This window comes from Sorex fumeus, unplaced genomic scaffold (assembly GCF_029834395.1).
Source record: "Sorex fumeus unplaced genomic scaffold, SorFum_2.1 ptg000008l, whole genome shotgun sequence".
Taxonomy (NCBI): Eukaryota; Metazoa; Chordata; class Mammalia; order Eulipotyphla; family Soricidae; genus Sorex; species Sorex fumeus.
Genome location: NW_026606065.1, coordinates 86,041,032 through 86,067,208, shown reverse-complemented (window position 1 = coordinate 86,067,208; position 26,177 = coordinate 86,041,032). Strand labels below are relative to the sequence as shown.

Sequence of the window (26,177 nt, the reverse complement as noted above, 5' to 3'; positions counted from 1 at the left end):
AGCGAAGGAAGTCTATTTTTCTTCATACCTCTTCCTCGCCTGACGTCTAAAAGTAGAGAGGAAGAGACAATTAATTTACACAAGTAGCTTTGAACACCTGTGACATTTTGATTGCTTCACACTACTTAATTTTTCACAGACTTGGAGCTGGAGAGATAGAACAGTGGGTAGGGCATTTACATCGCTTGAGGCCGACCTGGGTTCAATCCCCAGCATCCTATATGATCTCCTGAGCCCTGAAGGAATGATCCCTGAGTGCAGAGCCAGAAGTGAGTCTTTGGCGCAGTCAGATATGTCTGGAAAAAAAAATTTTTTTTTAAAACTCACATATTTGTCTAATTGAGGAACATATTACTGAAAATCCCTCTTTATTGAATTTAAAGGGTGGCTCCAAAGCAGTGCTCAAGGGCCTCAGGGGCTGTTCCCAGAGATTCTCAGCCACACAGCTGACTGAGAATTATCAAGGTTGAGAGGGATCATAGGGACCTCCACATTTGTCCAGGACACACACAGCTGTCAGTGTGGGCCTGAGGGTTAGGTGGTGAGTGGACCCTATCAGGGATCTCTCTAGCCAACTCACTGATGCTTGAACACCTCAGGGGTCATGCCTGGTGGCATTTGGGGGACCACATGGTACAAGAAATCAAACCAGGATCAGCATATGTCTTTGGTCCTTATAACTTTAAAAAAAAACTTAATGAGGTTTTTAGACCACTGTTTAAATGGGATCTTCAAGCAGCTGGAATGGTCGGTGTTAATCAACCAATCATGATGGGCCCTGGGACTTTCCCAAACAAACAAACAAACAAACATTGTCCTCCTGTTGTTCATCAATTTGCTCGAGCCGGCCCAGTAACATCTCCATTTTGAGACTTGTTGTTACTGTGTTTGGCATATTGAATATGTCACGGGTAGCTTGCCAGGCTTTGCCGTGTGGGTGAGATACTCTTGGTAGCTTGCTAGGCTCTCCGAGAGGGGCGAAGGAACCAAACCCGGCTCGGCCGGGCTGGCTGCGTGCAAGGCAAACACCCTACTACTGTGCTATCGCTTCAGCCCTTGGTCACAAGAGAGGAATTTTCAGGTATAGAAGATGATATTGGTAGAGGAAGGCTTGGATGTAGGACTGTATGAAGATTGATACAGAATATGGTCAGGAGGCTAGCAAGATATTGGGGATCGAGACAAAGCCTTTGTTATCAATCAAAAACAGCTGAATTTGTGCAAGATGTCTAAAAGGTGTGAGTGGCAACAGTATGACTGATGATTTGTAGGGATTAGTGAGAGTAAAGCTGAATGACCCCAGATTCTGGGTTTGAAGGAGTGTGCCTGTTCCTCTAGCCATACCCCAAGTGGATTGAAACTTCACATTTGAGAGCATTTTGCCAGAGTTTGCCCTTACTGTAGGTGCTATTGGCAAACTTTGGGATCCCCAAGTGATGCTTATTTACTTCCAGCCGCTTATAAATGTGGGGGGTCCCTATGATCCCTCTCAAACTTGATAATTCTCTAGAAAAAGTCCACAGGATGAAGGAAAAGATAATATTTAGAATGACGGTTTATTAGAGCCAAAGGATGCAAACCACAACTAGCCCGTGGAAGAAGTGCGAAGGGCAAGATTTGGGGAGAAATGTTGAATGTGAAGTTTTGTTGTCCTCTTACCGTGGACACACAGTGTGTGACGATACAAAATATGTTTTGACATGGAAGTGCATTCATGTTTCAGCAGAGTTTTTACTGGTTTCTTTTTATATTCACAATCGATTTATTTTCACTTCATGAATTTAGTTTTTTTCCATCGAAGTATCATGGCTTAACAGTAATGCTAATATTTATGTTGTAGGATGATTGATCAAATCACTGCTTATGTGTCCCAGACTGCAGAGCTCCTTTCTGCGGGGGTTCAGTGTTAATCACATGTCTCCACCCTCTCACCCCATAAGCAAGTCATTTCAGCATAAAATTGTAGAGCTTTAGATGGACCAAAAAGGGCATTTCTCCTGTCATTTGGAAATTGTGCCAATTTAAAAATCTCATTCTTAGGAATCTTGGACAAAGGCCAGACAAGTTCTTAATAATATAGGACTCAGTGAACTGATGTGGGAAATAGAGAACAAGTTTAAATAGAAACAAAATATTCAGCAGTATTTACGTAGAAATACTTAGAAATAGAGGTTTGGAGCTTAGATAGAGTTTGAGTTTACATTTAAAATTTGAGGTAAAAGTGATGGTTGCTAACTTAGATTTAGATGCAATTGATCAAGGAGTTTTATAAAAAGAAAGAACAAAAGACATGGAATGGCTTCTGGACAGTGAAAGGCAGCGGGAAACAACTGACCTGAAAGATACTTAAGATAACTGGGAGAGGGCTGATATCTGGAAGGGGCTTATCACAGGGTCAGCTTCTGAAGAAAGAGTCTCAGGAAAGGGGAAATAAGCAGTGGTGATAAGCAACATCAAGGGTCAACAAGAAGGCCAGGGCAGAAGTAGCCACTGGGTTTTTGAATTACGTACTTTTATGTTTTAAAAAATAGAAACCAGTGAAATATTTTTAGGCAGTAGAGACAGAGGTCAGCTTTGGCAGAACTCGAAAGCACAGACCCTTTGTTTAAGAAAGTTGACTGCAAAGGGGAGGGCGCTGGCGAGTCACTGGAGGACCTCAGGGCCAAGTGAAGTGTGTGTTTTGTGTGGTGCTGGGGGGGTCCAAGGAGGCCTCACAAGTTTGGCATCTGAGCCATGTTCTTGATTCCAGATTTTTCTCTTTTTTTCCCCTGTTTTTTTCTTTTTTAGTTTTTTTAATTGAATATTCATGATCGACCATTACAAAGCTATTCATGATTGAGTTTCAGTCATACAATGATCCAACACCCATCCCTCCACGGGCACGTTTTCTACCACCAATGTCCCCAGTTTACCTCCCATTCCTCCTCCCCCCCCCCCCCCCCGCCTTCCTATAGAGCAGGCACTTTTCTTCTTTTCTCTCTCCTTTTGTGCATTATGGTTTGTAATACAGGAACTAAGAGGCCATCGTGTTTGTTCAGGATGTTCAACATTTTCATTGGGAAGGTAAGGCTGGAGTAGCTTTTCTAAGCGGGTGGCAGCTCTGGGGTGTGGATGTGAACTGCTGAGGCTTCCAGAAGTACAGGGCGGTAAGGGGAGGTAGCCTATACGACCCCCACAATAGCCTGGAGATTTCAGTCACAAAACCCACGTACCTGAATTTTCAGAAGATTATATCTCAGTGAGGTTTGTCCCGGGACCGTGGAGTCAGGCTGGGGTCATGGCAGCCATTTTGGATTGTGGAAGCAGGCGGCTGCTGGGGACTCTGCTTGGATGGACACCGGGCTGACCTGCCCACCTCCTGTTTACCCCTGTCTGTTCCACCTTACACAGGTATGAGATTAACTCCAGATTTTGATTCCTTTCAGTATTTATTTATGGGTCTCTGAAGCAAGGCTGATAAATGAGCTTGTATTAAACTGAGCCGGAGGTGGTTTGTGGATGTGGCTCCAACGTACCTAACTTTAGGCCATTTAATTTCTCAGGAAACTTGGGCCCAACTTGTTGGGGTCCAGGCAGAAGCACAGTGGCAATTTGGGGGTATCAGGAAACCAGAAGGCACCATCAGGCTGCTGATGCACTTACCCCGTGGGTACAGGTTGACCTGCTGGTTGCACTGCACCCCAAATTTTTCTTTTTGAGTAGGACAGATATGTTTCTGTAGTAAAGGGAAAAGCCAATAGGAAGGGAGATACACAGGAGACAGATAATTTGAATGTCAAGAGAGATAAAGTATGTAAGTATTGTTCTCTGCCAACAGTGTACCTTTATGCAGATGCTAAATTTCTATGGAGATGGCCATGTTAATGACATTACTGGAAATAAAATGACATTGAAAAGGGAGATTAGAAAGAAAAATGTGAATTTTGCTGTAGTTGGGTCTATACTATTAGTTATTTCACACTTTTTAATCTTATGCACAATTGAAGACTCCTTACAAAATAGGCCTTCCTCCACTCACTTCCCTCCCCCCCAAATTAGGGCTTCAAACTCTAGTAATTCCTGATTGTTCTGGGTATTAAAATGTTACAGACCAAGTACAGTCTAGACCGTTTCTGAATGTAGAGATTATAAGATTTGACATGCCCATAGTTTTATAATTGTCAAGGCTTAAATCCTTAGAAGCTTATTAAACTAAATTAGCAAATGACCCAGCATTATTCTTAAGCTCGCCAATTGTTACGCACAAAAAATGTGTTAACGGTGTACCTGAATTCCCATTAAAAATGTAGGAAGACTATACTTTCAGGGATTGTAGTTCTCTAGTTCAGTTCTAGTGATCGTGTAGAGCGCCCAAAACCTCGAGGAGGAGCCCGAGATCCTCTCCTTAGCGGGAAGCAGTTCTGGGTGTTGATTCTGCAAATGCCTTTTATCATCAATGATCGTTCTTCTCTTCCCTTGGAAGAGGGAGAGGAGAGAATGCACACTGAGTGGTTCCTGGGGAAAAACATATTGGAAGAAAATAAGTATTTAAAAATCCATTAGTCTTCAACATTTGAGAATTGGTCTTTTCAAATAATTTTTACTCATTGATTCCTTTTTATAGAATCCTTTTGTTTCCAAAGGTAAAAGCTAACTAAAATTTAACTTTTATTCTATTATTTTAATATGTCTCTCCTGCTACTATTTTATGTAAACTAATGATCATTAGCACATTAAACTAATACAATGTTTTTGGTTGTGTTTGAATCTTCACTTGGTTTTATTTATTGACTAATAAGAGGTTCTTAAAATTTTTTTTTACTAAAACTATATATTTATTCTAAGTGTGTTGTGGAAGGTAAGTTTTGTCCCTTATAATTAAAAGGAATATGTCTTTCTACATATTGTAGAAATGTCTTTTTATTATTCTCGAAGATAGCAGTGACTCTCAGTGGTGCTCAGGTGTGTACTTATTTTCTGCTCGATTAGGAAAATTGAGTTGCTTTTCTCTAAATTTACCTGAATGTTCCTCACGAAGGCCTGTTTTTAGCCCATATCCCAGTTCTTATAATCTGAGGTGTTTTGTGAAACCTTCCTTCATTTTTATTCTAATACTAATACGATGACTTTACTATGACAACTAAGTTTACTTCTATATTATTTAAAGATTGTTTTATTTATAGGGGTTGGAAGATGACTCGAAGGACTGGAATGTATGGTTTGCATGGGGGAGGCCAGGCTTGACCCACCCCCTCCCCATTTGGTCCCCTGAGCATTACTAGGTGGCACCTTCCAACCCCAACAATGTGCTGGGTGTGACCCCCAATCCCCTCCCCCTGCCAGAGTGTTTTATAAATAATTTTTGTTTTCTTCTGTTTGTCCCCTTTCCTTACCATTGTTGTAATTTTGTGAGGGTTGCATACTTGTGCTGCAGATCATAGCAGCAGTGACAGAGACCACAACAGCGGGACCAGGGATTACACCTGGTGATATGGGGCAGTGCCTGGCATCAAACGCAAGGTCTCCTGCAGGCAAGGCACAAACTCTACTGACAAGTCAGATTGTTGGGCTCTGAGTTACTTTAAATTTTTTAATTTAATTTTTTAAAACTTTTTTAAACTGAATCACTGTGCGATAGACCCTTCCAACACCCATCCCTCCACCAGTGTACATTTCCCAGTACCAGTTTCCCCAGGTTCCTCCCATCCCCATCCTCTGCCTGTCTCTATATAGGGCAGGCACTTTTCTTCTCTCTCCTCTCTCTCTCTCTCTCTCTCTCAGTTAACTTTTGATGGGAAGGTTTTCCTGTATATTAACAGCTTGTCATTCTTTATAATCTAATAAATCAGTGAGTGCATATTTTGAAATTCCAGGGTGTGCTGATGGTCGGGCCCCCAGGCACTGGTAAAACGATGCTCGCAAAAGCTGTTGCCACGGAATGTGGCACGACCTTCTTCAATGTTTCCTCTTCGACTCTGACATCTAAATACAGAGGAGAATCAGAGAAGCTGGTTCGTCTGTTGTTTGAAATGGTGAGAGATTTTAAAGTATTACACATCTACATGTGTAGTAGATGTACTACTACATCTACTAGTAGGGATACCCCTTCACATGGACCTAGTCACCTAGGTTATTTTTCTTTTAAAAAGTACAGTAAGTCTATAACTGTACCTCATGGTGTTTCACTAATAAAAAAAAGAAAAAAAAGAAATGGTAAAAATGAAATAAGGAATTATAAGTTCCAATAAAAAGCAAGTACAGTTGTAGTTTCATTGGTTTTGACACACTCATGAGATGGAGTGGTTAATTTTGTGGGGTAATTGATGTGTCTTCAATATATCTTCCTCCTTGAAGTGGAAGATGGCTCTTTGTCATTTTACCTGGTAAGGGCAGAAGAGACTTTGGAAACATGTGATTTGATGAATATTTCTGAATGTATAAATTTTTTATTGGATCATCATGAGATACAGTTACAAAGCTTTTATTATTGAGTTTGAGTCATAAAATGATAGAATACCCATCCCTCCCCAGTGTACATTTTCCACCACACGTGTTCCTAGTATCCACCCTTCCCCCCACCACCCCCAACCTTATCCCCTGCCGCTATGGCAGACAGTTGCCTTCTTACTCTCTTTCTACTTTTGGACATTATGGTTTGAAATACAAATACTGAGAGACTACTGTGCTTCATCCTTTGTCTACTTTCAGCATGCATCTCCCATCCTGAGCGATCCCTCCAAGCATCATTGACTTAGTGATCTCTTTTCTATCCCAGCTGCCTTCTCCCCCAAGCCTGCCTTATAATTTTTTTAAATCATAAGTTTACCTGTCATGTGGTTAAAGTTTATTGTCTTTTTCATAAACATTTGCAGTGGTTATTAAGAATTTGAGGACAAGAGGTTGATGATTTGATCTTAAGTTTATATTTTTTTATTGAGAACAATTTTAAACTTAAAAGTAGGTGAGGATTACTGGTCTCCATATGTCTGTTGTGCAACTTCACCAGTCATATAACTTTGCTTTTTGTTTTGTGCATTTGGTCGGGATGGTTGGGGGGCGCGATAGTTTTCTGGGGCTCTGTTGCCTTTCTTGTTCCCAGCAGTGCTTGGGGAAACATGCACAGTTGGGGCTTGAACCTGCGCCTCCAGCATGCAAAGCAGCACTCAACCCTTTGAGCTCTATCCCCAGCCCCATAGCTTTTAATTTTTAGAAATTTTCTTTCTCTTTTTTTTTCCAATGCGAGAGATTGATTCACTCTCAGTACCCAAGTGATGGCATAAAAGCAGTGCTCTTTCTTGTTTTAGACAGAAGGCATGGCATTTTTTTAAAAAATGGTGTGCAGTATTCTCTAAGGTCATTAATGACTTCTAAAAAATATTTCCCAAAGGCTAGATTTTATGCTCCTACCACGATCTTCATTGATGAGATCGACTCCATCTGCAGTCGACGAGGAACCTCTGACGAACACGAGGCAAGTCGCAGAGTCAAGTCTGAGCTGCTTATTCAGATGGATGGTGAGTGATACCCAGCTCCTGTCTCAGTTCTCTAGGCTCTCATTCAGATGGACGGGAGTGATACCCAACTGCTGTCTCAATGCACTAGGTTCTCATTCAGGTGGACGGTGAGTGATTCTAGCTGCTGTCTCAGTGCACGTTTGTTCCCTTTTGGACTTTTGTGTCGATTCATACTGGAAAACACTCAGTGAATGGATGTGATCATTTGCACATCCTCCCATTTGTTTCACTTGTTTAAACATTTAAAAAGCATTTATTGTATACTTGATATGAATTATGCATCGTTTCAGGTTCTGATAGTACAAGGTGGCCTTTGAGAAGTGTACTTTTTAGAGCAAATGTTCTAGAGAGGGTTCAAGGTTCCAGGGGTCCTTAAGTTTCTTTTTAAATGCCTGCAGGTGTTAAAGTGTTTTCATAATATCAATACAGTATTTTTTTGTCTTTATACCCTAATGAGTATGCAGTGGATTTTCCTGAAACTTTTAAGATGTACGATATCTTATATTCTTCAGGTAGATAGGAAGCAGAAGAATGAGAATGAGAATCCAGTTGTTCTTGAATGAGGCAGACATTAAAGAAACTTGCAAAACTGTAAAAAAATGCTAAACTTGTTACCTTTTATTGGTCATAAAAATCTGTTATTTTTAAAATAAAAATATTTATGTCAAGAAATAATGTATCACTTTTAAATTAATTAGTATTTGCTTTTGTTTGTGTTTCGGGGACACACCCAGCTGTACTCAGGGCTTACTCCTGGCTCCATGCTCAGGGATCACTCTTGGTGGAGCTCAGGAAACCATGTGGGGCGCCGGGGATCCAACCTGGGGTGGCCACATGCAAGGCAAGCTCCCTCCTTAGTTGCTGTACAGGAATCCACTGTATTCTCTTCCTGCAACCAAATGAGTTAATTTTTAAAAATTCTTGGTTTTGGCTTCTAATAATAATTATCAATGTACTCCATGTGTCAATAGGAGTTCTTTGGAGCTCAGTAATTTATAAGGAATAAAAAAACTCTGAGATCCAAAGGTTTTGAGAATCACTTGCTTAGAAGGGAAGTAGGGAAAGAGATGGTGTGGAATTTGGGTGTCGCTTTGCATGCAGTCAGTGCTGATTTGATCCCTAACACCGCATGTTCTCCTGAATGGACCCAGTGAGGCCCCAGATGTCTCCACCACTGCTGGGGTGGCCTGAATAGCTCCACACCCTCAGCCCTAGCACTGAACCATGGCCTGGTTGGCTGAATATTACTGGAGTGGTGTCTGAGCACTGTGAGCAATGTTTGGGAGGCCTTCCTCCCTCTGCAATGAAAATCTTCGGTAGAATAATCCACTGGGGCCAGAGCAACAGTAAAGCAGTAGTTGAGCTTGCCTTGCATACGGCCAACTCAGTGTCTATATAGAGCATCCCCTATGGTCCTCCGAGCATCACCAAGAGTGATTCTTAAGTGCAGAGCCAGGAGTAATCCCTCTGAGCACCTCCAGGAGCAGCCCAAAGTAAAAGTACCACCTAGACTGGAGGATCCAAAACTTCCTTAGTCTACTACAACCTTTTCAGAGAAAAAAAGAAAAGGAGAGAAATTATTCAGTAAACATCTGGAAATCTTTCTTTTTTCAGAAAATAGGCAAAAAGTTTCCCCTTGTCTCCCATTTCACCCGAGACTACTAATGGTTCAAATATCTAGGAATCAACAAGGGAGGTGAGAGACTTACAGTGGTGAGAGACTTACTGCTAAGAGAAATAATAGTCTGTAAATATCTATATGATCGTAAAACTCGGCAACCAAAAAAATCCAGTGATAACATCCAAAAATGGGGAGAGGAGATGAACAAACACTTTACCAGAGAAAATCCACAGATGGTCAGTAGGCATATGAAAAAGTGCTCATCATCATTCATGATTAGGGAAACGCAAATCAAAATAACGTTGAGATATTATTCACATCAGTGGGAGTGGCACATATGAAAAAATCTGGAAACAGCCAGTGCTGGCAGGATTGTGGTGAGAATGGAACCCTCATCCACTGTCGGTGGGAATGTAGTCTGGGTCGGCCTCTATGAAGAGCAATGTGGAAATCTATCCAAAAAATGGGAGTAGAACTCCATTATGACCCAGTGACACTGGTTTTCAATGTCTACCCTCAAAACACAAAAATATTAATTCGAAAGCACACGTGCATGCCTGAATTCATCAGAAGGCTGCCACTGGGCAGAGGTCAGAGGGATGCCTCATTTCATCACTGAGCCTGTCACCAGGCCTGGGACAGATATGTAGAAATGTACAGTAGCATAAGAATGAAGGTCCTTAAGGGAAACGTCTCCCCCACCCCCTTCCTGTGTTGTGTAGGAGTTGGAGGAGCGCTCGAGAATGATGATCCTTCCAAAATGGTCATGGTATTGGCTGCGACGAACTTCCCATGGGACATTGATGAGGCTCTGCGGAGGAGATTAGAGAAAAGGATCTATATACCTCTCCCCACAGGTATGCTCTGGTTTGTGCTCCAGGTTACTTCTGCTCTGTCTTTGGTATTGCGCCTTAAGTGTTCATGCCATTGGCATTCCACGTACACATGCCTGCAGTTGTCACCAAACCAACTGACAGCAGCTGAAAACAGTGGCTACTGTTCTCTGTTGAGGTTCCTTAGAATTCAGAGCAGTTGTTATGGTCAGAACAGTATTAGTGTTCAACAGTTCAGTAAAGCATCTCAGTTTTTATTTTTATGCTTGAAGTCACTGTCACTGCCACTGTCCTCCCGTTGTTCATCGATTTGCTTGAACAGGCTCAGTAACATTGTGAGACTTGTTGTTACTGTTTTTGGCATATCGAATATGTCACGGGTAGCTTGCCAGGCTTTGCCGTGCGGGCAAGATACTCTCGGTAGCTTGCCGGGCTCCTTAAATCCTAAGTGATAAAAAAAAAAATTAAGTTTCCTTGTGATAGTTTACAAAATAGGGCTGCTTTAAAAAACAGAATTTCAGAGCCAGTGGAATAACACTGTGTCCGGCAGCACCTGCCTGTAAGTGTGTGGTCGAGGGTTCAGTTCCCAGGGGTCTCACATGCACGGAGTGTGATCCTGGCAGCCTTGCTCTTAGAGCCCAGCCCTCTGCTCTCTGTGCTCCCAGGAGCTCCAACTGAGTTCCGGATGGCCAGACCATAGTCAGGTGTGTGCACGCACCGTAAAAAGGGTTTGACGCTCAGAGCACAGTAGCTCAAAGCTGTGTGAGTGCCAAGACTAGGAAGCATGACCCTGGCACACCATCGCCATCGTTTGCTTGGCCCTACTAAGAGAGATCTCTGGCAAGCGCTTGTCCCACGCCACAGCTAATGGGGTACAAGCCTCGGTGAGTATCACGGCCACAAGTGCAGCCACCACAGCTTGAGGTTCAAGCCCTGTGAACGCTGCAGTGTGGGGTGTGTGCAGGCCATCATCCCAGCAGCAGCACTAGAGGAGAGGGGGGAGGTGCAGATTAAAAGAAAAAAAATATATATATATGTAATTTCATTGTGTTGATGAATGTTGAAATTTTTATAAGAAAATTTTTCTTTTTGTCTTGAGAATTTGAATACAGTGAAATATTCAGTTCTGTAATGAGATGAATTTTGACAAATGTATTCTTCCATTTAATCACCACCCCGCTCAAGTTAAAGGATATTTCTGTCAACCCAGGAAGTTTCTGTCTTCCCCTTTCAGTTAATTCAGACTCCCACTAAGCATTCACTTCTTAATTTTCATCTCCTGATCTCTCTTTCTTGTTCATTCTTCCTTTCTTTTTCTTTCTTTCTTTTCTCCTTCCTTCCTTCCTTCCTTCCTTCCTTCCTTCCTTCCTTCCTTCCTTCCTTCCTTCCTCTCTCTTTCTTTCTCTCTTTCTTTCTTTCTTCTTCTACCCTCCCTCCCTCCCTCTCTCCCTCCCTCCCTTCTTTCTTCCTTCCTTCTTCTTTTCCTCCCTTCCTCCTTGCTTCCCAATACCTGGTAGTGCTTGGCGATTACTTATGTCTCTGTGCTCAGGGATCACTTCTATATGGGATTCAGGGAGTCATATGGATGCCAGGGATTGAATTTGGAACAGCCACCTGTAAGGCAAGTGCCCTACTCACAGTTCTATTACTGTGGCCCTAAGGAATGTTTTTTGTTTTGTTTTGGGGCCACACCCAGCCATGCTCAAGGCTCACTTATGGCTTTGTACTTAGGAATCACTCCTGGGATCAAACCTATGTGGTGCCAGGGATTGAACATGGATCAACCATGGGCAAACACTTTTCCCACTGTACTGATCTTTTGTTTTGTTAGTTGTTTTTTTGGGCCACACAGGACAATGCTCAGATATTACTCTTGGCTATACAACCAGGGATCACTCCTGACGATGCTCAGGGTACCATATGGGGTGCTGGGGATTGCACCCAGTTCAACCACATATAAGGCAAGTGCTCTGCCTGCTGTACTATTGCTTTGCCCCTAATTTTTCTTCTGCTTTTTTTTGTTATATTTATTGAATCACTGTGGGAAAAGTTACAAAGCTTTCAAGATTAAGTCTCGGTCATACAATGATCAAACACCTTTCCCTTCACCAGTTCTCATTTTTCACCACCAAGAACGCCAATATACGCCCCTCCTACCCCTCCCAATGCCTGTGAGGCAGACGATTTCCACTTAACTCTCTCTACTGTGATTACATTAATTATTTCGACTAAAGATGCACCATTATTGCTTAGAATTTCCCCCCAACAATCAGAACTGCTGAAAAAGGCATTGTGAAATAATTTGTTTTCTATAGCAGGTTATAAGAACCATATGATGTCACGTGACCACAATAGCGGCAGCGCGATTTTGGATTTCTGATATTTTACTAGGTAAATCTGGAGGGATTTCTGCCAGGAGCCAGATAATTATAAGATTAGTTTCTGTGCATCTGGTGTTATGGTCGTGCCAGAGAGCTGCTCGTGGGGTCAACTCGTGACCTCAGTAGGCATGAAGGATGAGCCCGTACTGCCCCCCTTCCCATGAGACTGCAGTTGTCTAGTCACTGCTGGCTTATACCTGGCTTTCCAATAAGCTCTGAGGCGGTGGCTACTTTGCTGCTGGGTTGGGGGGGGGGGAAGGTGGAAGGGAGTGACACCCTTTCCCTACCTGGGAAGCATGGAGCCATAGTTTAATGCATAGTCCATTCACTTTTCTGCTGCAAGATGCCGAGCTCTGGATTAAGTCCTTTTGCCTCTGGAGCCATGGCTGTGCTGAAGAGCTACTCGTGGGGGGCAACTCGTGACCTCGGTAGGGTGTGAAGGATGAGCCGGTACCGCCCCCCTTCCCATGAGACTGCAGTTGTCCCGTCACCGCCGGCTCATTTCTGGCTTTCCAATAATCTCTGAGATGGCTTTCTTCTGTTTTTATACTACACAGTTATGCTCAAAGTATACTCCCGATGCCGTGCTTAGGGAATAAGCCCCAGTGTGGTGCCAGGGATGATCCCAGGGCTTCCACAAACAAAACATCCACTCTGGGCCTTCGAGATATCTCCTAGACCATATTCTGATTTTCATGGGTTAATTTTGCCCATAACTACATACATATAAAAGGAATGATGATAATACATACTTTTGTGTGCCTGGTTGTTCATCCAGCACAGTGGGTTTTGAGTTCCATCAATGTGGATCATATGTTGGCATTTTCCTGTGACCTGGCATGCCATTATTTTTTGTCCTTTCAGTGGCTATTTGATGAGGCTATGTTTTAAGTCTGCCATCCTGCCATTTGTCCCAGCTGTTCCTTTGTCCTGCTCCTCTAATTTCTTTTGATAATTGAATAGTCTTTGTGTCCATTTTAATTCCCTTATTTATTTTTTTCTTTAATATTTTTACTGAAGTACCATGATTTACAGTACTGTTGATGATAGTTTTTCAGTGGTCAGTAATGGTACACTGTATTGACAAACTGTGGATTATTAATTTTCTTATTGATAAATATTTGACTTATTACTAGTTTGGAACTATTAAAAATAAAGCTGTCATCAGCATTCATGTTCAGTTCTTTGCATGAACATACCTTTTTGTTTTTGTTGAGTGAGTGAAATATAGGACATGTATTTGACCATAGGGACAGGTTGCTTTTACTTGAGTGGTTTTCCTCTTAAGATTATATATGTTTTATTTTTCAGCTCTTAGACCATGATGTGCCTTTGTGGATCTCCCTCTGCTTGTCCTGTGTGTGTTTGATGTCTTAATATGTATGTGCCACTGGGGCTGCTTATTTTATTTTTTCTGTTGTTCAAGTTGGACCAGTTCTATTCATCTATCTTCATGTGCACTTTCGTAATTCTTTCTGTTCCTTTATCTTCCTGTTCAGGTGAGGTCTCATGCCATCTCCATCCTAAGATTAAAAGATAAAACTTTAGTCTTACCCAGTAATTTTTTTCAGATCTTCTATTTTGCAAATTTAAAAACTATATTTAAAAAGTACTTTTTGCTTTTATTAATTTTTTTGTGATTCCTCATTTGTTTATTCATTTTGCCCATTGATTCATTTATTTCTTTGTAACTTTCCCTTTAAAATATTTATTTGGGGCTGGAGAGATAGCATAGCGGGTAGGGAGTTTTTGCCTTGCACGCACCCGACCCGGGTTTGATTCCCAGCATCCCATATGGTCCCCTGAGTACTGCCAGGAGTAACTCCTGAGTGCAGAGCCAGGAGTAACTCCTGTGCTTCGCTGGGTGAGACCCAAAAAGCCAAAAAAAATATTTATTTTACTGCATGGGTCATGAAGTTATGGAGATTTACAGTGCAAAATCTGTATAGCCAACCAGTAGCCTGGAGAGTTACCAAGCACTGATGTAGATTAACTTTCAGCTAACTTCACTAAAGCTTCTATACTTTGAACTTTAATTCTTTTTGTATAGTAATAAAAATGTAATTAGAAGAATAGTTGAGTAATAGCAATTTTTGGTTTTGGTGGGGGGCACACCTGATTGGGCTCAGGGATCACTCCTAGTAGAATTCAGGGGACAGTATGGGATGCTGGGGCCAAAAGGTTGGCCCTGTGCAAAGCAAGCACCTTACCCCTATACTGTCTCATCGGCCCTGGTGACAGGTTTTAGGAAAATTGGGGAAAAATTAGGAAAATAGGAAAATAAGCCTATTTCTTATGTAGGACTGTTTGGGAAAGCTTAGGCGTTAGTAGAGAGACATCCTTTGATACAAAGATTGAAACTTAACTTCCTTTTAAAAAGTTGGAGAAGAAAATAGATTTGACTACTGAAAGGGATTTTCGTTTATTTTTTGTGCCACATTTGGCAGTGCTCAGGGTTTACTCAGGAATCGCCTTTGGTGGGACTCTGATGTGGTGATGGGGATTGAACCTGGCTCAGCCACCTGCGAGGCAAGTGCCCTACTTGCTGTACTAGTGCTCTGGCCCTGGTAGAGGGATTTCACATAAATATTTTTCGCCATGTGAAAAAGACTGTTTTTTCTAGAACTAATCTGTTTCTGTTTGCTCATTTCAGTCTTACAGCTGGTTCATGACTATAGGGCCTGAGAAACTGCTTGCTCCTTAAAGACTCCCAAACAAACCTTTCACCTGTATTAGTTAGTTCAACAGGTTTCATTTAATTCTTTCCTCCATGAAAGACTGAGAATACAAAGATAAACAATGTACAGTGTTTATTCTTAGAGGCTCCCAGAGTGGAAAGTGGGCATGCATTTAGCTAGCACTTAGCTGCACAGCTGGAGTTCTTCATAGTACTTGGGAGCAGAGAATGAAGAATAGACACATCTGAGGCACATAAGGGAGATTTAATGGAGGTTGTTCTACTTTCACTGAATTTCCAGACACAAACAGAAACAAAGGCATGGTTGCTTAAAAATGAACATATCAATGGATGGCTATTGTGACTGGTAAGATAGAAGGGTCTGAAAGAGATAGAACAATAAAGAAAATTTGGGAAGACAAGAGGACTAGAAGAATGATTTGGAAATCTGGGGTAGATTTGATAGAAAACAGTGGTTTATAGTTAAATAGAAAGATATTTTGTGGTCAAAACAACCATGAAAGGACATTTTCAGTTGAAAGTACAAGTTACTGTAAGAATCAGAATAGGCACAGAAGACAGTATAGCTTGCCTTGCATGTAGGTGATTCTGGTTCAGTCCTCAGCACCCCATATGGTCCCTTGAACACCATGAGGAGTGATCCCTGAGCGTAAAGCCAGGAGTAAGCATAGATGACTGTGTTCCCCAAAACAGCAACAATAATGACAACAATAATAACATAGAATCAGAATAGATAAAACAGGAAATAGCCATCTTATGCTATGTACTTTACTTTTTTTTAAATTTAGAGACAGGACTTGGTGGTAGGAAAAGTCAGTGCAATAGTTACTCTTTCTGTTTAACAAAAACACTCCAATATTTAATGGGACTGAGTAGTCTTATTTTGCTCACTGATGCTGTGAACCAGGAATGGCCCCTGTCACATGATGTGCAAGGCGTTCACAGGAAAGGTTCCGCAGAGGAGTGGAGAATACATATCTGGATTCTGGTATCTTCTGATTGCTGTCACTCATACATCTCTGGGTGGAGAGTTGGGGCCTCAGCTGGGACTGTCTGGAGCCCCCTCTGTGCCATCTATTCCCTTCGAGGTTGCATCAGGGTAATCCCATGCCAGGGTTATCAGCCGAGGGTTTCCGATGTGATTGCCTCAATGGACGTAGTTGTATCTGCCTTTTATGACCTTTCCCTGGCAGGTCATGGCTTTCACTCTGCTCTACTTTGGGTGGCAATCACTGGCAAGCTCGCTGGGTACTCAGAGAAGAGGAATCAGGCTCTGTCCAGGTGGGAGAATGGCAAAGCTGTATGGTAGAAGGTGGGGAAGAAGGAGCTCGTGATACTCAGCAAGCCCTCTGGCAAATGCAGACTGCTGTGGTCAACACAGAGCATCAGGGACTACTGGAATGTGGCCTTCTTTAAGTTGCTTCCTTTAAATAAATAACGGCTTGCCATCATTTATTTATGCTTTTGGTGGACATTTGATCATCTAAAATGCATCTAAATTATAGCAGCCGTCACCTAATCATCTTATTTACCCGCTCCTTTCTTTTAATTTTGTTTTGCTTTTAGACTAACCTCCCTAAACCATGAAGACATCATAGAGTCTCTTAAATTTTGGACTCTGATTTCCTGTAATATCCAGAGTGCTTCTTTCTTTCTTTCTTTCTTTCTTTCTTTCTTTCTTTCTTTCTTTCTTTCTTTCTTCCTTCCTTCCTTCCTTCCTTCCTTTCTTTCTTTCTTTCTTTCTTTCTTTTACTTCAAATTCATACTTTGCTATCCTTACTGTGCCTTTTTGCATTACTCATTCTGTCGTATTTTAACCTGTTTGCACTTTGGTAAACACATACTTCTTTCCACTTACACATATTTGTTTATGGTGTTCCCATTTTTCAGATATTTTTCTCTGCCTGTTAGTAATTTTTCAGAGTTGATATGAAATTATGCCAGATTTGTGAAGTCTTCTTTGGACTAACTTTGCCTTCGTCTAAGTGCTTATTTTGTGTCCTTTGGGTGCTTTGTCTGTGTTCTGTCTTTGTCTCCGTCTCTCTGTCTGTCTGACTCTCTATCTTATGATCCTTAATGGAAGAAGTCCAGATTTTCTCTCTCTATATATATAATCCAATTTGCTGTTTGGATGATGATAGTGATGGAACACATTTTATCCAGAGCTGACTGTGGATCAGGCTTTACATATATTTACTCTTTGAATTCTAACAGTCTTTGGAGATAGAATCCGTTTTTATCTTTAGTTTACTTATGAGGATATCGAGGCTTTCAGAGGTCAGATGTTCTTATCCAGTGCAGCACCACAGGGGCCTGACCCAGTGTTAGTGGCTGTGCTTGTCTGACAGTGAACTCAGGAATTGCTGTGACAGGGTAAAGTGTATGATCTGCCAAACATTTCTCAACTAAAACTTAAGTTTTGAATGTCTGTTAGTTCAGTTACCATTGGAAATTCTGAATTCTGTGACTAAAAAACATATCAGTCAGCCTTTTCGCATGGTTATCAAATACCATTGATTCATTTTTATGCAGCTAATAAATCTTCCATAGAATTGCCTAACAGATCACAGATAGAGCCATGTTAATTTCCCCCCAATTTTCCCCAAATCACAGTGACTATGGGAAAACAGGCCATTTCCCAAAGCTTTAGCCCCCCAGACCCTCAATTTCGGAATAGACTTACTCTCCATCATTGAAGTTGTCTGCAATTTTATTTCTGTGGAAAAGTATGATATTAAACTTGATATTAAAATTGTTAGGAAAGGGCCCACCCCCACCCCTCACCCCCCATAAGACAAAGAGTTTACAAACAGTGGTCTTTTGACATCAGGACTAATGAGCACATGTGACCTTCTTGACTAGTACCCTGCTGTGCGTACTAGCACTAGGAAATGGTGCACTCAGTTGGTTCAGAGTTCTGACTGGATTCCAGGAGCACCAGCACCTTCTGTAGTGCTGGCCCCAAGGATGTCCTCCACTCCTCTCTTGCTGCAGTCCTCTTACTGACCACTGAGTAGAGTACTGCTCAGGTGTTGACCTGCGGGATGCCTTGGGCTGCAAGGCAGACGTTTGCTGGGAATAACCCCCGAGAAAGCTCTTGAGCTCCTGAGTACTGGGCACAGAGGCTGGCTGAGTGTTTCCTTGACTGCTCTGGGTGCTGCTTGATTGAGAGAGAGAGAGAGAGAGAGAGAGAGAGAGAGAGAGAGGGAGAGAGAGAGAGAGAGAATGTTCACGACTATTTCTAGGACCCCTGATGTTCCCAGCGTTCTTAGCATAGCTCAGCTCCCTTCCTGCCCCCTGGTGGCAATCATTATTACTCCTTTTATGGAAGAATTTCTCCCCCCCCCCCCCCCCTTGATTTATCACCTAATAATATAGCCACAAGCAAAAAAATTGCCTCCTTTTATTTATTTATTTTTTGGGGGGCCACACCTGGTGGTTTTCAGGATTTACCCCTGGCTCTGCACGCAGGGATCACTCCTGGTGGGATTTCAGGGACCAGATGGGATGCCAGAGATAAAACATGAAGTGGCCCAGACAAACACCCTGCCTGCTGTACTATTACTCCAGCCCCACACCTCCTTTAAAACTTTACACAAATGAAGCAATATTAATGACATTCATTTTATTTTGCCTCTTTCATTGTGTGTTTATAAAATTTGTTCTTTAATTTTTTTTTTTTTTGGCATTTTTCTTTGCTGTGGCAGGGATCAGGCCAAGAACCTTCTACATATTAAGGCAATATGCACATATTCTACCACCAAGTCACGATCAGCTCCTGTTAGTGTGTGTGTGTGTGTGTGTGTGTGTGTGTGTGTGTATTTTGCAGGACCTCACACAGGCAACGCTAATGCTTTATCACTGAGTTAAATCCTGATATTTTCTCGGTATATTTGTAAAATACACCCCTGTTGCAACATACTGTAGGAGTTCATTTTTTTTTCTTTTTGGGTCACACCTGGCGATGCACAGGAGTTACTCCTGGCTCTGCACTCAGGGGACCATATGGCATGCTGGGAATCGAACCCGGGTTGGCCGTGTGCAAGGCAAATGCCCTACCTGCTGTACTATTCCAGCCTCTGTAGGAGTTCATTTTGTTGTTGTTGTTGTGTGGTATTGCAGGTTTTCTAGGGCTGCCATGACAAAATCCCACAGACTTGGTGACTTACACTACAAAAATCAGTTTTCTCACAGTTCTGGAGGCTAGAAATTTAAGATCAAAATGTCAGCAGGGTGGATTTCACATGAGAACATATTTCCTTGCCTTGAAGATGGCCACATTCTCCCAGGCTTTCATAGAACCTGTCTCTCTGTGGGTCTGTCTCACCTTTGGATTCTCTTAGAGTCCCCGTCGTATTGGAACAAGACCCGTGCACATGACCTCATTTTACTTTGGTGACTTCTTGGGAGGCTCTCTCTCCATGCTGAGGTTCAAGGGTAGGACTTCTGCTGGAATTAAGGAGAGGAGATGCTGTTCTGTCTAACCACTCCTTTTTGGTCGACACCATGGCTCTTTGTCTGTTATTGGAGAGGCATTTTGACTATTTCCAATTCTAGGCCATTAAGGAACATTCTGTTGTAAAAATTGTTACAGATGTATGTTGTTATAAATGCCGACATTTCTTTAGGCTGGGAACATCTAGATCATATTTGTTTGTACAACATGTGTAACTGAAACATCAGGAGGTAAACCCAATCTGTTTCCCGAAATGACTGCTCTCCTTCCCTTATACCGGCAGTGTGTGCCTCTGTCAAGTCTTCCTGCACCTGATATTGTCAGCCTCTTCAGTTTAGATCAGTTTCTTGGTGTGCAATACTATCACATTCTTGTTTAATTTTTCTTTGGAAGAATTTGAACATATTTTCACATATTGGCCATTTGGATTTCAAGATTTATCTGCTAAACATTTGTAGCACATTTTTCATTTTTTCTATCAAAAGGTCTGACTTTTTCTTATTGTTTTGTGCTTCTTTAAATATTTTGGCTATGTCTTTTATTACTTACATATGTTGTAAATATCTTCTCGAACTGCTTCAGCTTCTGTGTTTCACTGTATTTACAGCATCTTTTGATGAAGGGTACTTCCTGATTAAATGTGTACATGCAGTAATATAATGTGGTTAGTTTATAAGTATTTTCCTTTGTATTTTTTTTTCTGGGCCATACCCAGCAATGCTCAGTGCTTACTCCTAGCTTCTGGCAAGCTCAGGGAACCATATATGGTGCCAGGGATTGAACCCACATCAGCTGTGTACAAGGCAAAACACCCTACCCACTGTTCTATCTCTCTCACCCCTGATTTGATTTTTTAAATAGCTTTCAGTGTATACATTATACTTAAGAATGTTTTTATCATTAAGGCATTCTCCCCCACCTCCACCCCTGGTTTTATCTTCTAAGAAGCTGATATTTTTTCCATTTTTATTTAGATCCGTGTTTGGAACTGATTTTTGTGTGTGGTATGAGTTAAGACCCAATTTCATTTTCCAGTCCCAGGGCCGGAACACTATTACAGCATGTAAGGTACGTGTCTTGCAAGACTAGACCTGGGTTCAACTCCCAGCATCCCATATGGTCTCCTGAGCCCACTAGAAGTGATTCCTGAGTGCAGAGCCAGGAGTAACTTCTGAGCATTGCCGGGTGTAGCCCAAAAACCAAAGCCAAAACCATTTCTTTATCCTAGTGGATAGTCAGGTTTTTTTTTTCTGTCATCAGCTGTTGAAAAGACACTCATCTCTTATTTACCTGAAATAGCTCCGTCATAAATTAGGTCTGTAGTATACGCTGGTCTGCTCCTTCACTGATCCATTTGTCTTTCACTATTAGAGTGTTACACTGGTTTGAGTCCTGTTGCTTTAAGTCTTGAAATTTAACAGAGCTGTTTTCCCCCACCTTATCATCCTCTAGAATATCTTGATTAGACTTAATTCTTTCCATTTCTGTAAGCATTTTTTGGTCTCTTTCTGTCATTTTCTACAAAGAGACATATAGGGATATCTATTGGAATGTCTTGATGCCATTAGTCATCTGGAGAGTTGCCAGTGTCATAGAAGACAAAACAAAAAAATAGATACTTAGACACTGATTTTTAAAAAGACTGAAGGATAAATACATGCAGTGTGTAATGGTGCCTATAAATCTTGAAAAAAAAGTCCCCCTTCCCTTCTCTTGGCTGGTATGATGACGGAGGCGGATCTACACATGAATGCAGTGTCTTCGGGGAGCTGTGGAGTTCACATGTGTGTTCACTCCTGGCTCTGTTGCCTGGACATTATGTGCAGTGCTTGTGGGCTGCCACATACCTCAACTACATTGCTCTAGTTCACCTGGGTATGCATTGTCAGAGGACACACTAGGTTATGCCTCCAGAGGTCCCAGACAGTGGACTTGTTGGGCCATGCTTGGCACATGCCACCATCGCCGGATATAACTTGTGGCTTCGAGCTTGCAGGGCAGGCACTTTGCTGCTGAGTTCTCCCCTGCTCCCTTAAATCATTAAAGTTATGTAACTAGGGCCACATCCAGGGCTTTTCCCTGGCTCATGCTCAGGGATCACTCTTGGTGGTGCTCGGGGGATTCTATTTGGTGTTGGAGATTCAAATTGGGGTGGGCCACATACAAGGCAAGTGCCTTAGTCCCTGGATATCTCTCTAACCCCTTAAGAATTTTTAAAACTATTCTTTCCAGGGGCCAGAACCATAGTACAGTAGGTAGGGCATTGGCCTTGCACATGCCAAACTGGTTTCAGACTTGGCACCCCATAGCATCCCTGAGAACCACTAGGAGTACCTCTGAGCACAGAGCCAGAAGAAAGCCCTGAGCACCACAGGGTGTGGCAAAACAAACAAGCAAACATAAAACCCAAAACCCACCAAAGCCATTTGTTCCTGGGACGGGAGAGATAATATAGCAGGTAGGGCATTGGCTTGGATATGGCCAACCTCAGTGTGACCCTGGAGCACCATCAAAGTGACCCATGTGCACCACCAAGTGTAGCCCAAACCCTAGCCCCCACAAAAATGTTCCTTTTGTCATTGTCACAATGGCCTCAGGTTGCACACTTGTTTGTGGTGCTCACACATTTAGTGTGTGGATACTGCGTACTTGTTTGTCGCGTGGGGCTCTCAAACTGCAGTGCTGAAGGACCTTCCCTGTGGTGCTGCTGGTGTTCAAACCTGGGTCCTCATGCCTGCAAGGCAGGGGCTTGACAGCTGGACTCTCTCTGAGATTTTCAGAATCTAAGTTGGGAAAAATTAAATTTCATTTTGCCTATCAGGAAACAGTAGAACACCTGATTCCAACTAGTTGTGTATTATCTTTGTGTCTAGCATTAAACAGATTTTCTGTTTAATAGATAAAAGTAAAAAAAATAGATAAAAGTAATAATAAAATAACAACCAAGACTGATTGTTTTAAAATTTCTGTAGTTTTAAGTTTACTCAGTATGCATTTCAAACTGGAATGGCAAATGTCTGTGGGCTGACTCCCCAAGTAAAAAGTACATTTGTAAGCAGTTGGTGCCCATTATTAATTTTCAGAAAAAAATAGATCTTTTGAAAAACTATTAGAGCTATGAAAATCATATACTAAAAGTTGAGAAAAATAATTCATGGGAGTTATTGCATGCAATCAAGTCTCATAAAATAGAAGAATCATTTCTGGTGCTTGAATACTGTTTATATTTTTTCACAAAGTATCTTAGACTCTTCTCATACAAAGTATATTGGCTATAGGAAACGGTGAGTTTTGATTGAGATTTTGGTTATTGCAGCCAAGGCATATAGAAGTTTTTATGGTGCCCTGAGTCAGTTGGTGACTTCGTAATTCTGATGGACTCAAAGATATGGTCTCTTTTTTGCATTAGTCACTTTCTCCCATCCCTGAATGTGTGTTGATTTCTGGTTTCTCATCAGTATTATTTGCGTAGTAAAACATCTAACATCAACAACAAAAAATTTTCTAATAGCCAAGGGAAGAACTGACCTTCTGAAGATCAATCTTCGAGAGGTTGAACTGGATCCTGATATCCAGCTGGAAGACATAGCAGAGAAGATTGAAGGCTATTCTGGCGCTGACATAACGAATGTTTGCAGGTACTTTTGACAAGTGGTCTGTAACTTGAGATATTAGGTATAGATTTAGTAGGGGTCATGGTCTTTCAGTCTTTGTAGTTAGTTCTTGACAGGAAAGCAGGAACTATTTTTGAAAAGCGATTTAATGTTTGCCCACTTTTTTCTGTATGACTTTGTCATTGTTACAGTGAATAATTAGATAATGATGTGATCACTTTTCTTATCTATCCTTTTATTCTTAAAGAAAATGCAATTACTAATTTTGTAATAATGGCTTTGACAACCTAAGTTCAGTTTAACCCCAAATTGGAGACTAGCAAAGTCAGCATAAAATAGTATCATTTCATTTTGGTTGTCATTTTTTATCACATGTATATGAACATGTTTATATGTCAGTTTAAGCTATGGATAAGAAATATAAATATATGCATACATACATAAATATATATGTATCTATTATGGTGTTACTAAATTAAAGGGAGATTGACACATCACATTTTAAATTTTATCTTTCAATTTAGTGGCATAATTTTCACTTCCTTCATGTCACAGTGAAGATTGTGTTTCTAGTGCTTACTTTTGTAGTTATATTTAAATTAACATCACCCGTAGCCTTTCCTAAGACCTTTGCAAACATCAGTGTTTGTCTTTTATGTTTGTTTCTTTGGGGACCATTCCCTTCTGTGCCCAGGAGCTGTTCTGGGTTTAGTGCCAGGCTTGGTGCTTAGGGGTTACTCCTGGTAGTGCTCAGAGGACTATGCAGTGCCAGGGATCAAACCCAAGCCAGCGAGATGCAAAGCATGAACTCCAGCCTGTCAAACTGTCTTCAGCTTCTGTGTTTCTTAATTTTTTCTTGTTTGTTTGTTTGTTTCTTGTTTTTTTTTTACCACACCCAGTGATACTGTGGGATTACTCCTGAATTTGTGCCAGGGATTACTCCTAGCAGTGCTTGGGGGACTATCTGGGATGCTGGGGATCCAACCTGGGTTGGGCAAAGCAAGCATCCTCCCCTCTGTATTATTGCCCCAGCCCCAGTTTCTCACTTTTTATGCCCACATTTTCCCCACTTTTATCTAAATTTAACAGTAGATACCTGGTGGAGTAAAACATTTCAAAATTTGAAGTTTTCTTTGACTTGGTCTTCCAGATAGTTCACGAGCACTAATTTTCTACTTTCCCAAACTTCCTTATTTCAATATAAGTAATCAAAAAAGAAAGCAGAAAATAGAATCTGGAAAAAAAAGATTTTATCCTTTTTGCTTCCTACAACTGCACTGGGCTGGAGCGATAGCACAGCGGTAGGGCGTTTGCCTTGCATGCAGCCAACATGGCCGACCCGAGTTCGATTCCTCTGCCCCTCTTGGAGAGCCCGGCAAGCTACCGAGAGTATCTCGCCCGCACGGCCGAGGGCAGAGCCTGGCAAGCTCCCTGTGACGTACTCGATATGCCAAACACAGTAACAAGTCTCACGATGAAGACGTTACTGGGCCCGCTCGAGCAAATCAATGAACAACAGGAGGGCCTTTACCTTTTTACCTCTACAACTGCACTGGGTCCAGAATTCAGGTTTCACTGTATGTGGATATATTCGTGGTAGGAGGGAGGGTCTCCTAGGGTAGTCAGCAAACTTGTATACAATTCCACTTATCTTAATATTAGCCACATGTTCTTTTCTAAGTGTACTTTTTGGTATTTAAACATTATATTTCCATTGTCTAAAATTCTTGGCGGTCTTTGAGGAGCAAATGGGCGAAAGGAAATTTAGTATTGAGTCCAACCTAGAATATTTTAAGATGCATTAGTGATACATACATTTTTATGTTCGAGTCCTTTTTATCCCATCATGTTTTAACTTTTACCACACCTTTGAAATCTTTCTGATTAGGAAAATTATGAAGAGCTTTACAAAAACATGTAAAATTATCCTTTTATTGTTTTCTTTTTACTTGCTTACAGTCGGAATGTTTTGGTTTTATTTGTAGGGATGCCTCTTTAATGGCAATGAGACGGCGAATCAATGGCTTAAGCCCAGAAGAGATCCGTGCACTTTCCAAAGAGGAGCTTCAGATGCCTGTGACCAAAGGGGACTTTGACTTGGCTCTTAAGAAAATTGCTAAGTCTGTCTCTGATGCAGACTTGGAGAAGTATGAAAAATGGATGACTGAATTTGGATCTGCTTGAATTTCTGTTGTCTCTTTTATGTTTTGCTATTTTTGTTTGTAAATGTGAAGACATCTTTGCATTTCCCCTGGCTTAAAATCAGGTTTAAGAGAAATGCAGCTAGACTCCACATTTGGGCTAAATTAACCTTAGGTTATCAAAGTCATTATTGCTAAATTAATAATAACAAAAATCAAAGGACAGAAAATTGGAAAGGTTTTCCATGAAAGAAAATGTAAGCTAAATTCATGAAGAATGTGAAATGTTGAGCAATCAGGAACGCTTCTGCAGAGACCTTGGTAGTCCCTGCCTGCTTTCCTGGAGCCCACACGCATGCGTTACTTGCACACCCAGATCAGTGGACACAGAAGACGAAAGAGAGAGATGAGTGCACTACTGTAGAAACTGTTTACAAAAAAGATTTAGAAAGACTTCTGCTTCTCGCTGGCTTGGTTTTGCTTTGTTTTTCTATTCATACTCTAAATACAAGGGACCTGTATATGTTGACTTTTAACATCAAAGCTGTGTCAAATTCATTATGAAGAATAGAAAAGGCATAGTTTCAGTTTAAACGATTTGCCAATTAAATCTTTAGAATTCAGCTATTGTAGAGTCTTTCATATAGTTAGAATTTTAACCCTCATGATGTCTCATGTTTTGTTTTATTAGTAATCTGATAATTTGTTGAAATTAATAGGGAAATATTTATTATTGTGAATATTTACCATTGCTTTATTATTGTGAATCATTTTGCCAGGGGCTTCTCGTCTTTAGTATTTTTTTCTTCTTGGTACTTCTTAAGTTGCATATTGGAAGGGTAGGAAGAATATTACAGTTCTATAAGATGTTTATATGTCTTTATAGTATTCCACATTTCTTTTAATATGTTCAAACAAGATATACCCTCCATTTTTCTCA

At 41.3% G+C, this 26,177-nt stretch overlaps 1 protein-coding gene and 1 pseudogene across 1 annotated transcript in view; both read left to right on the top strand.

Annotated features, from left to right (window-relative positions):
• KATNAL1 (katanin catalytic subunit A1 like 1) overlaps positions 1-25,523 on the top strand; it is a 62,863-nt gene extending 37,340 nt beyond the window's left edge. Inside the window, exons 7-11 of the mRNA XM_056109835.1 lie at positions 5,853-6,011; positions 7,367-7,493; positions 9,837-9,971; positions 22,994-23,120; positions 25,082-25,523. Coding sequence (XP_055965810.1) covers positions 5,853-6,011; positions 7,367-7,493; positions 9,837-9,971; positions 22,994-23,120; positions 25,082-25,280 — 747 coding nt within the window. The 3' untranslated portion in view covers positions 25,281-25,523. The remainder of the gene's footprint in view (positions 1-5,852; positions 6,012-7,366; positions 7,494-9,836; positions 9,972-22,993; positions 23,121-25,081) is intronic.
• On the top strand, positions 4,291-4,492 carry LOC130019578 (uncharacterized; annotated as a pseudogene).
• Positions 25,524-26,177: the final 654 nt, after the last annotated feature.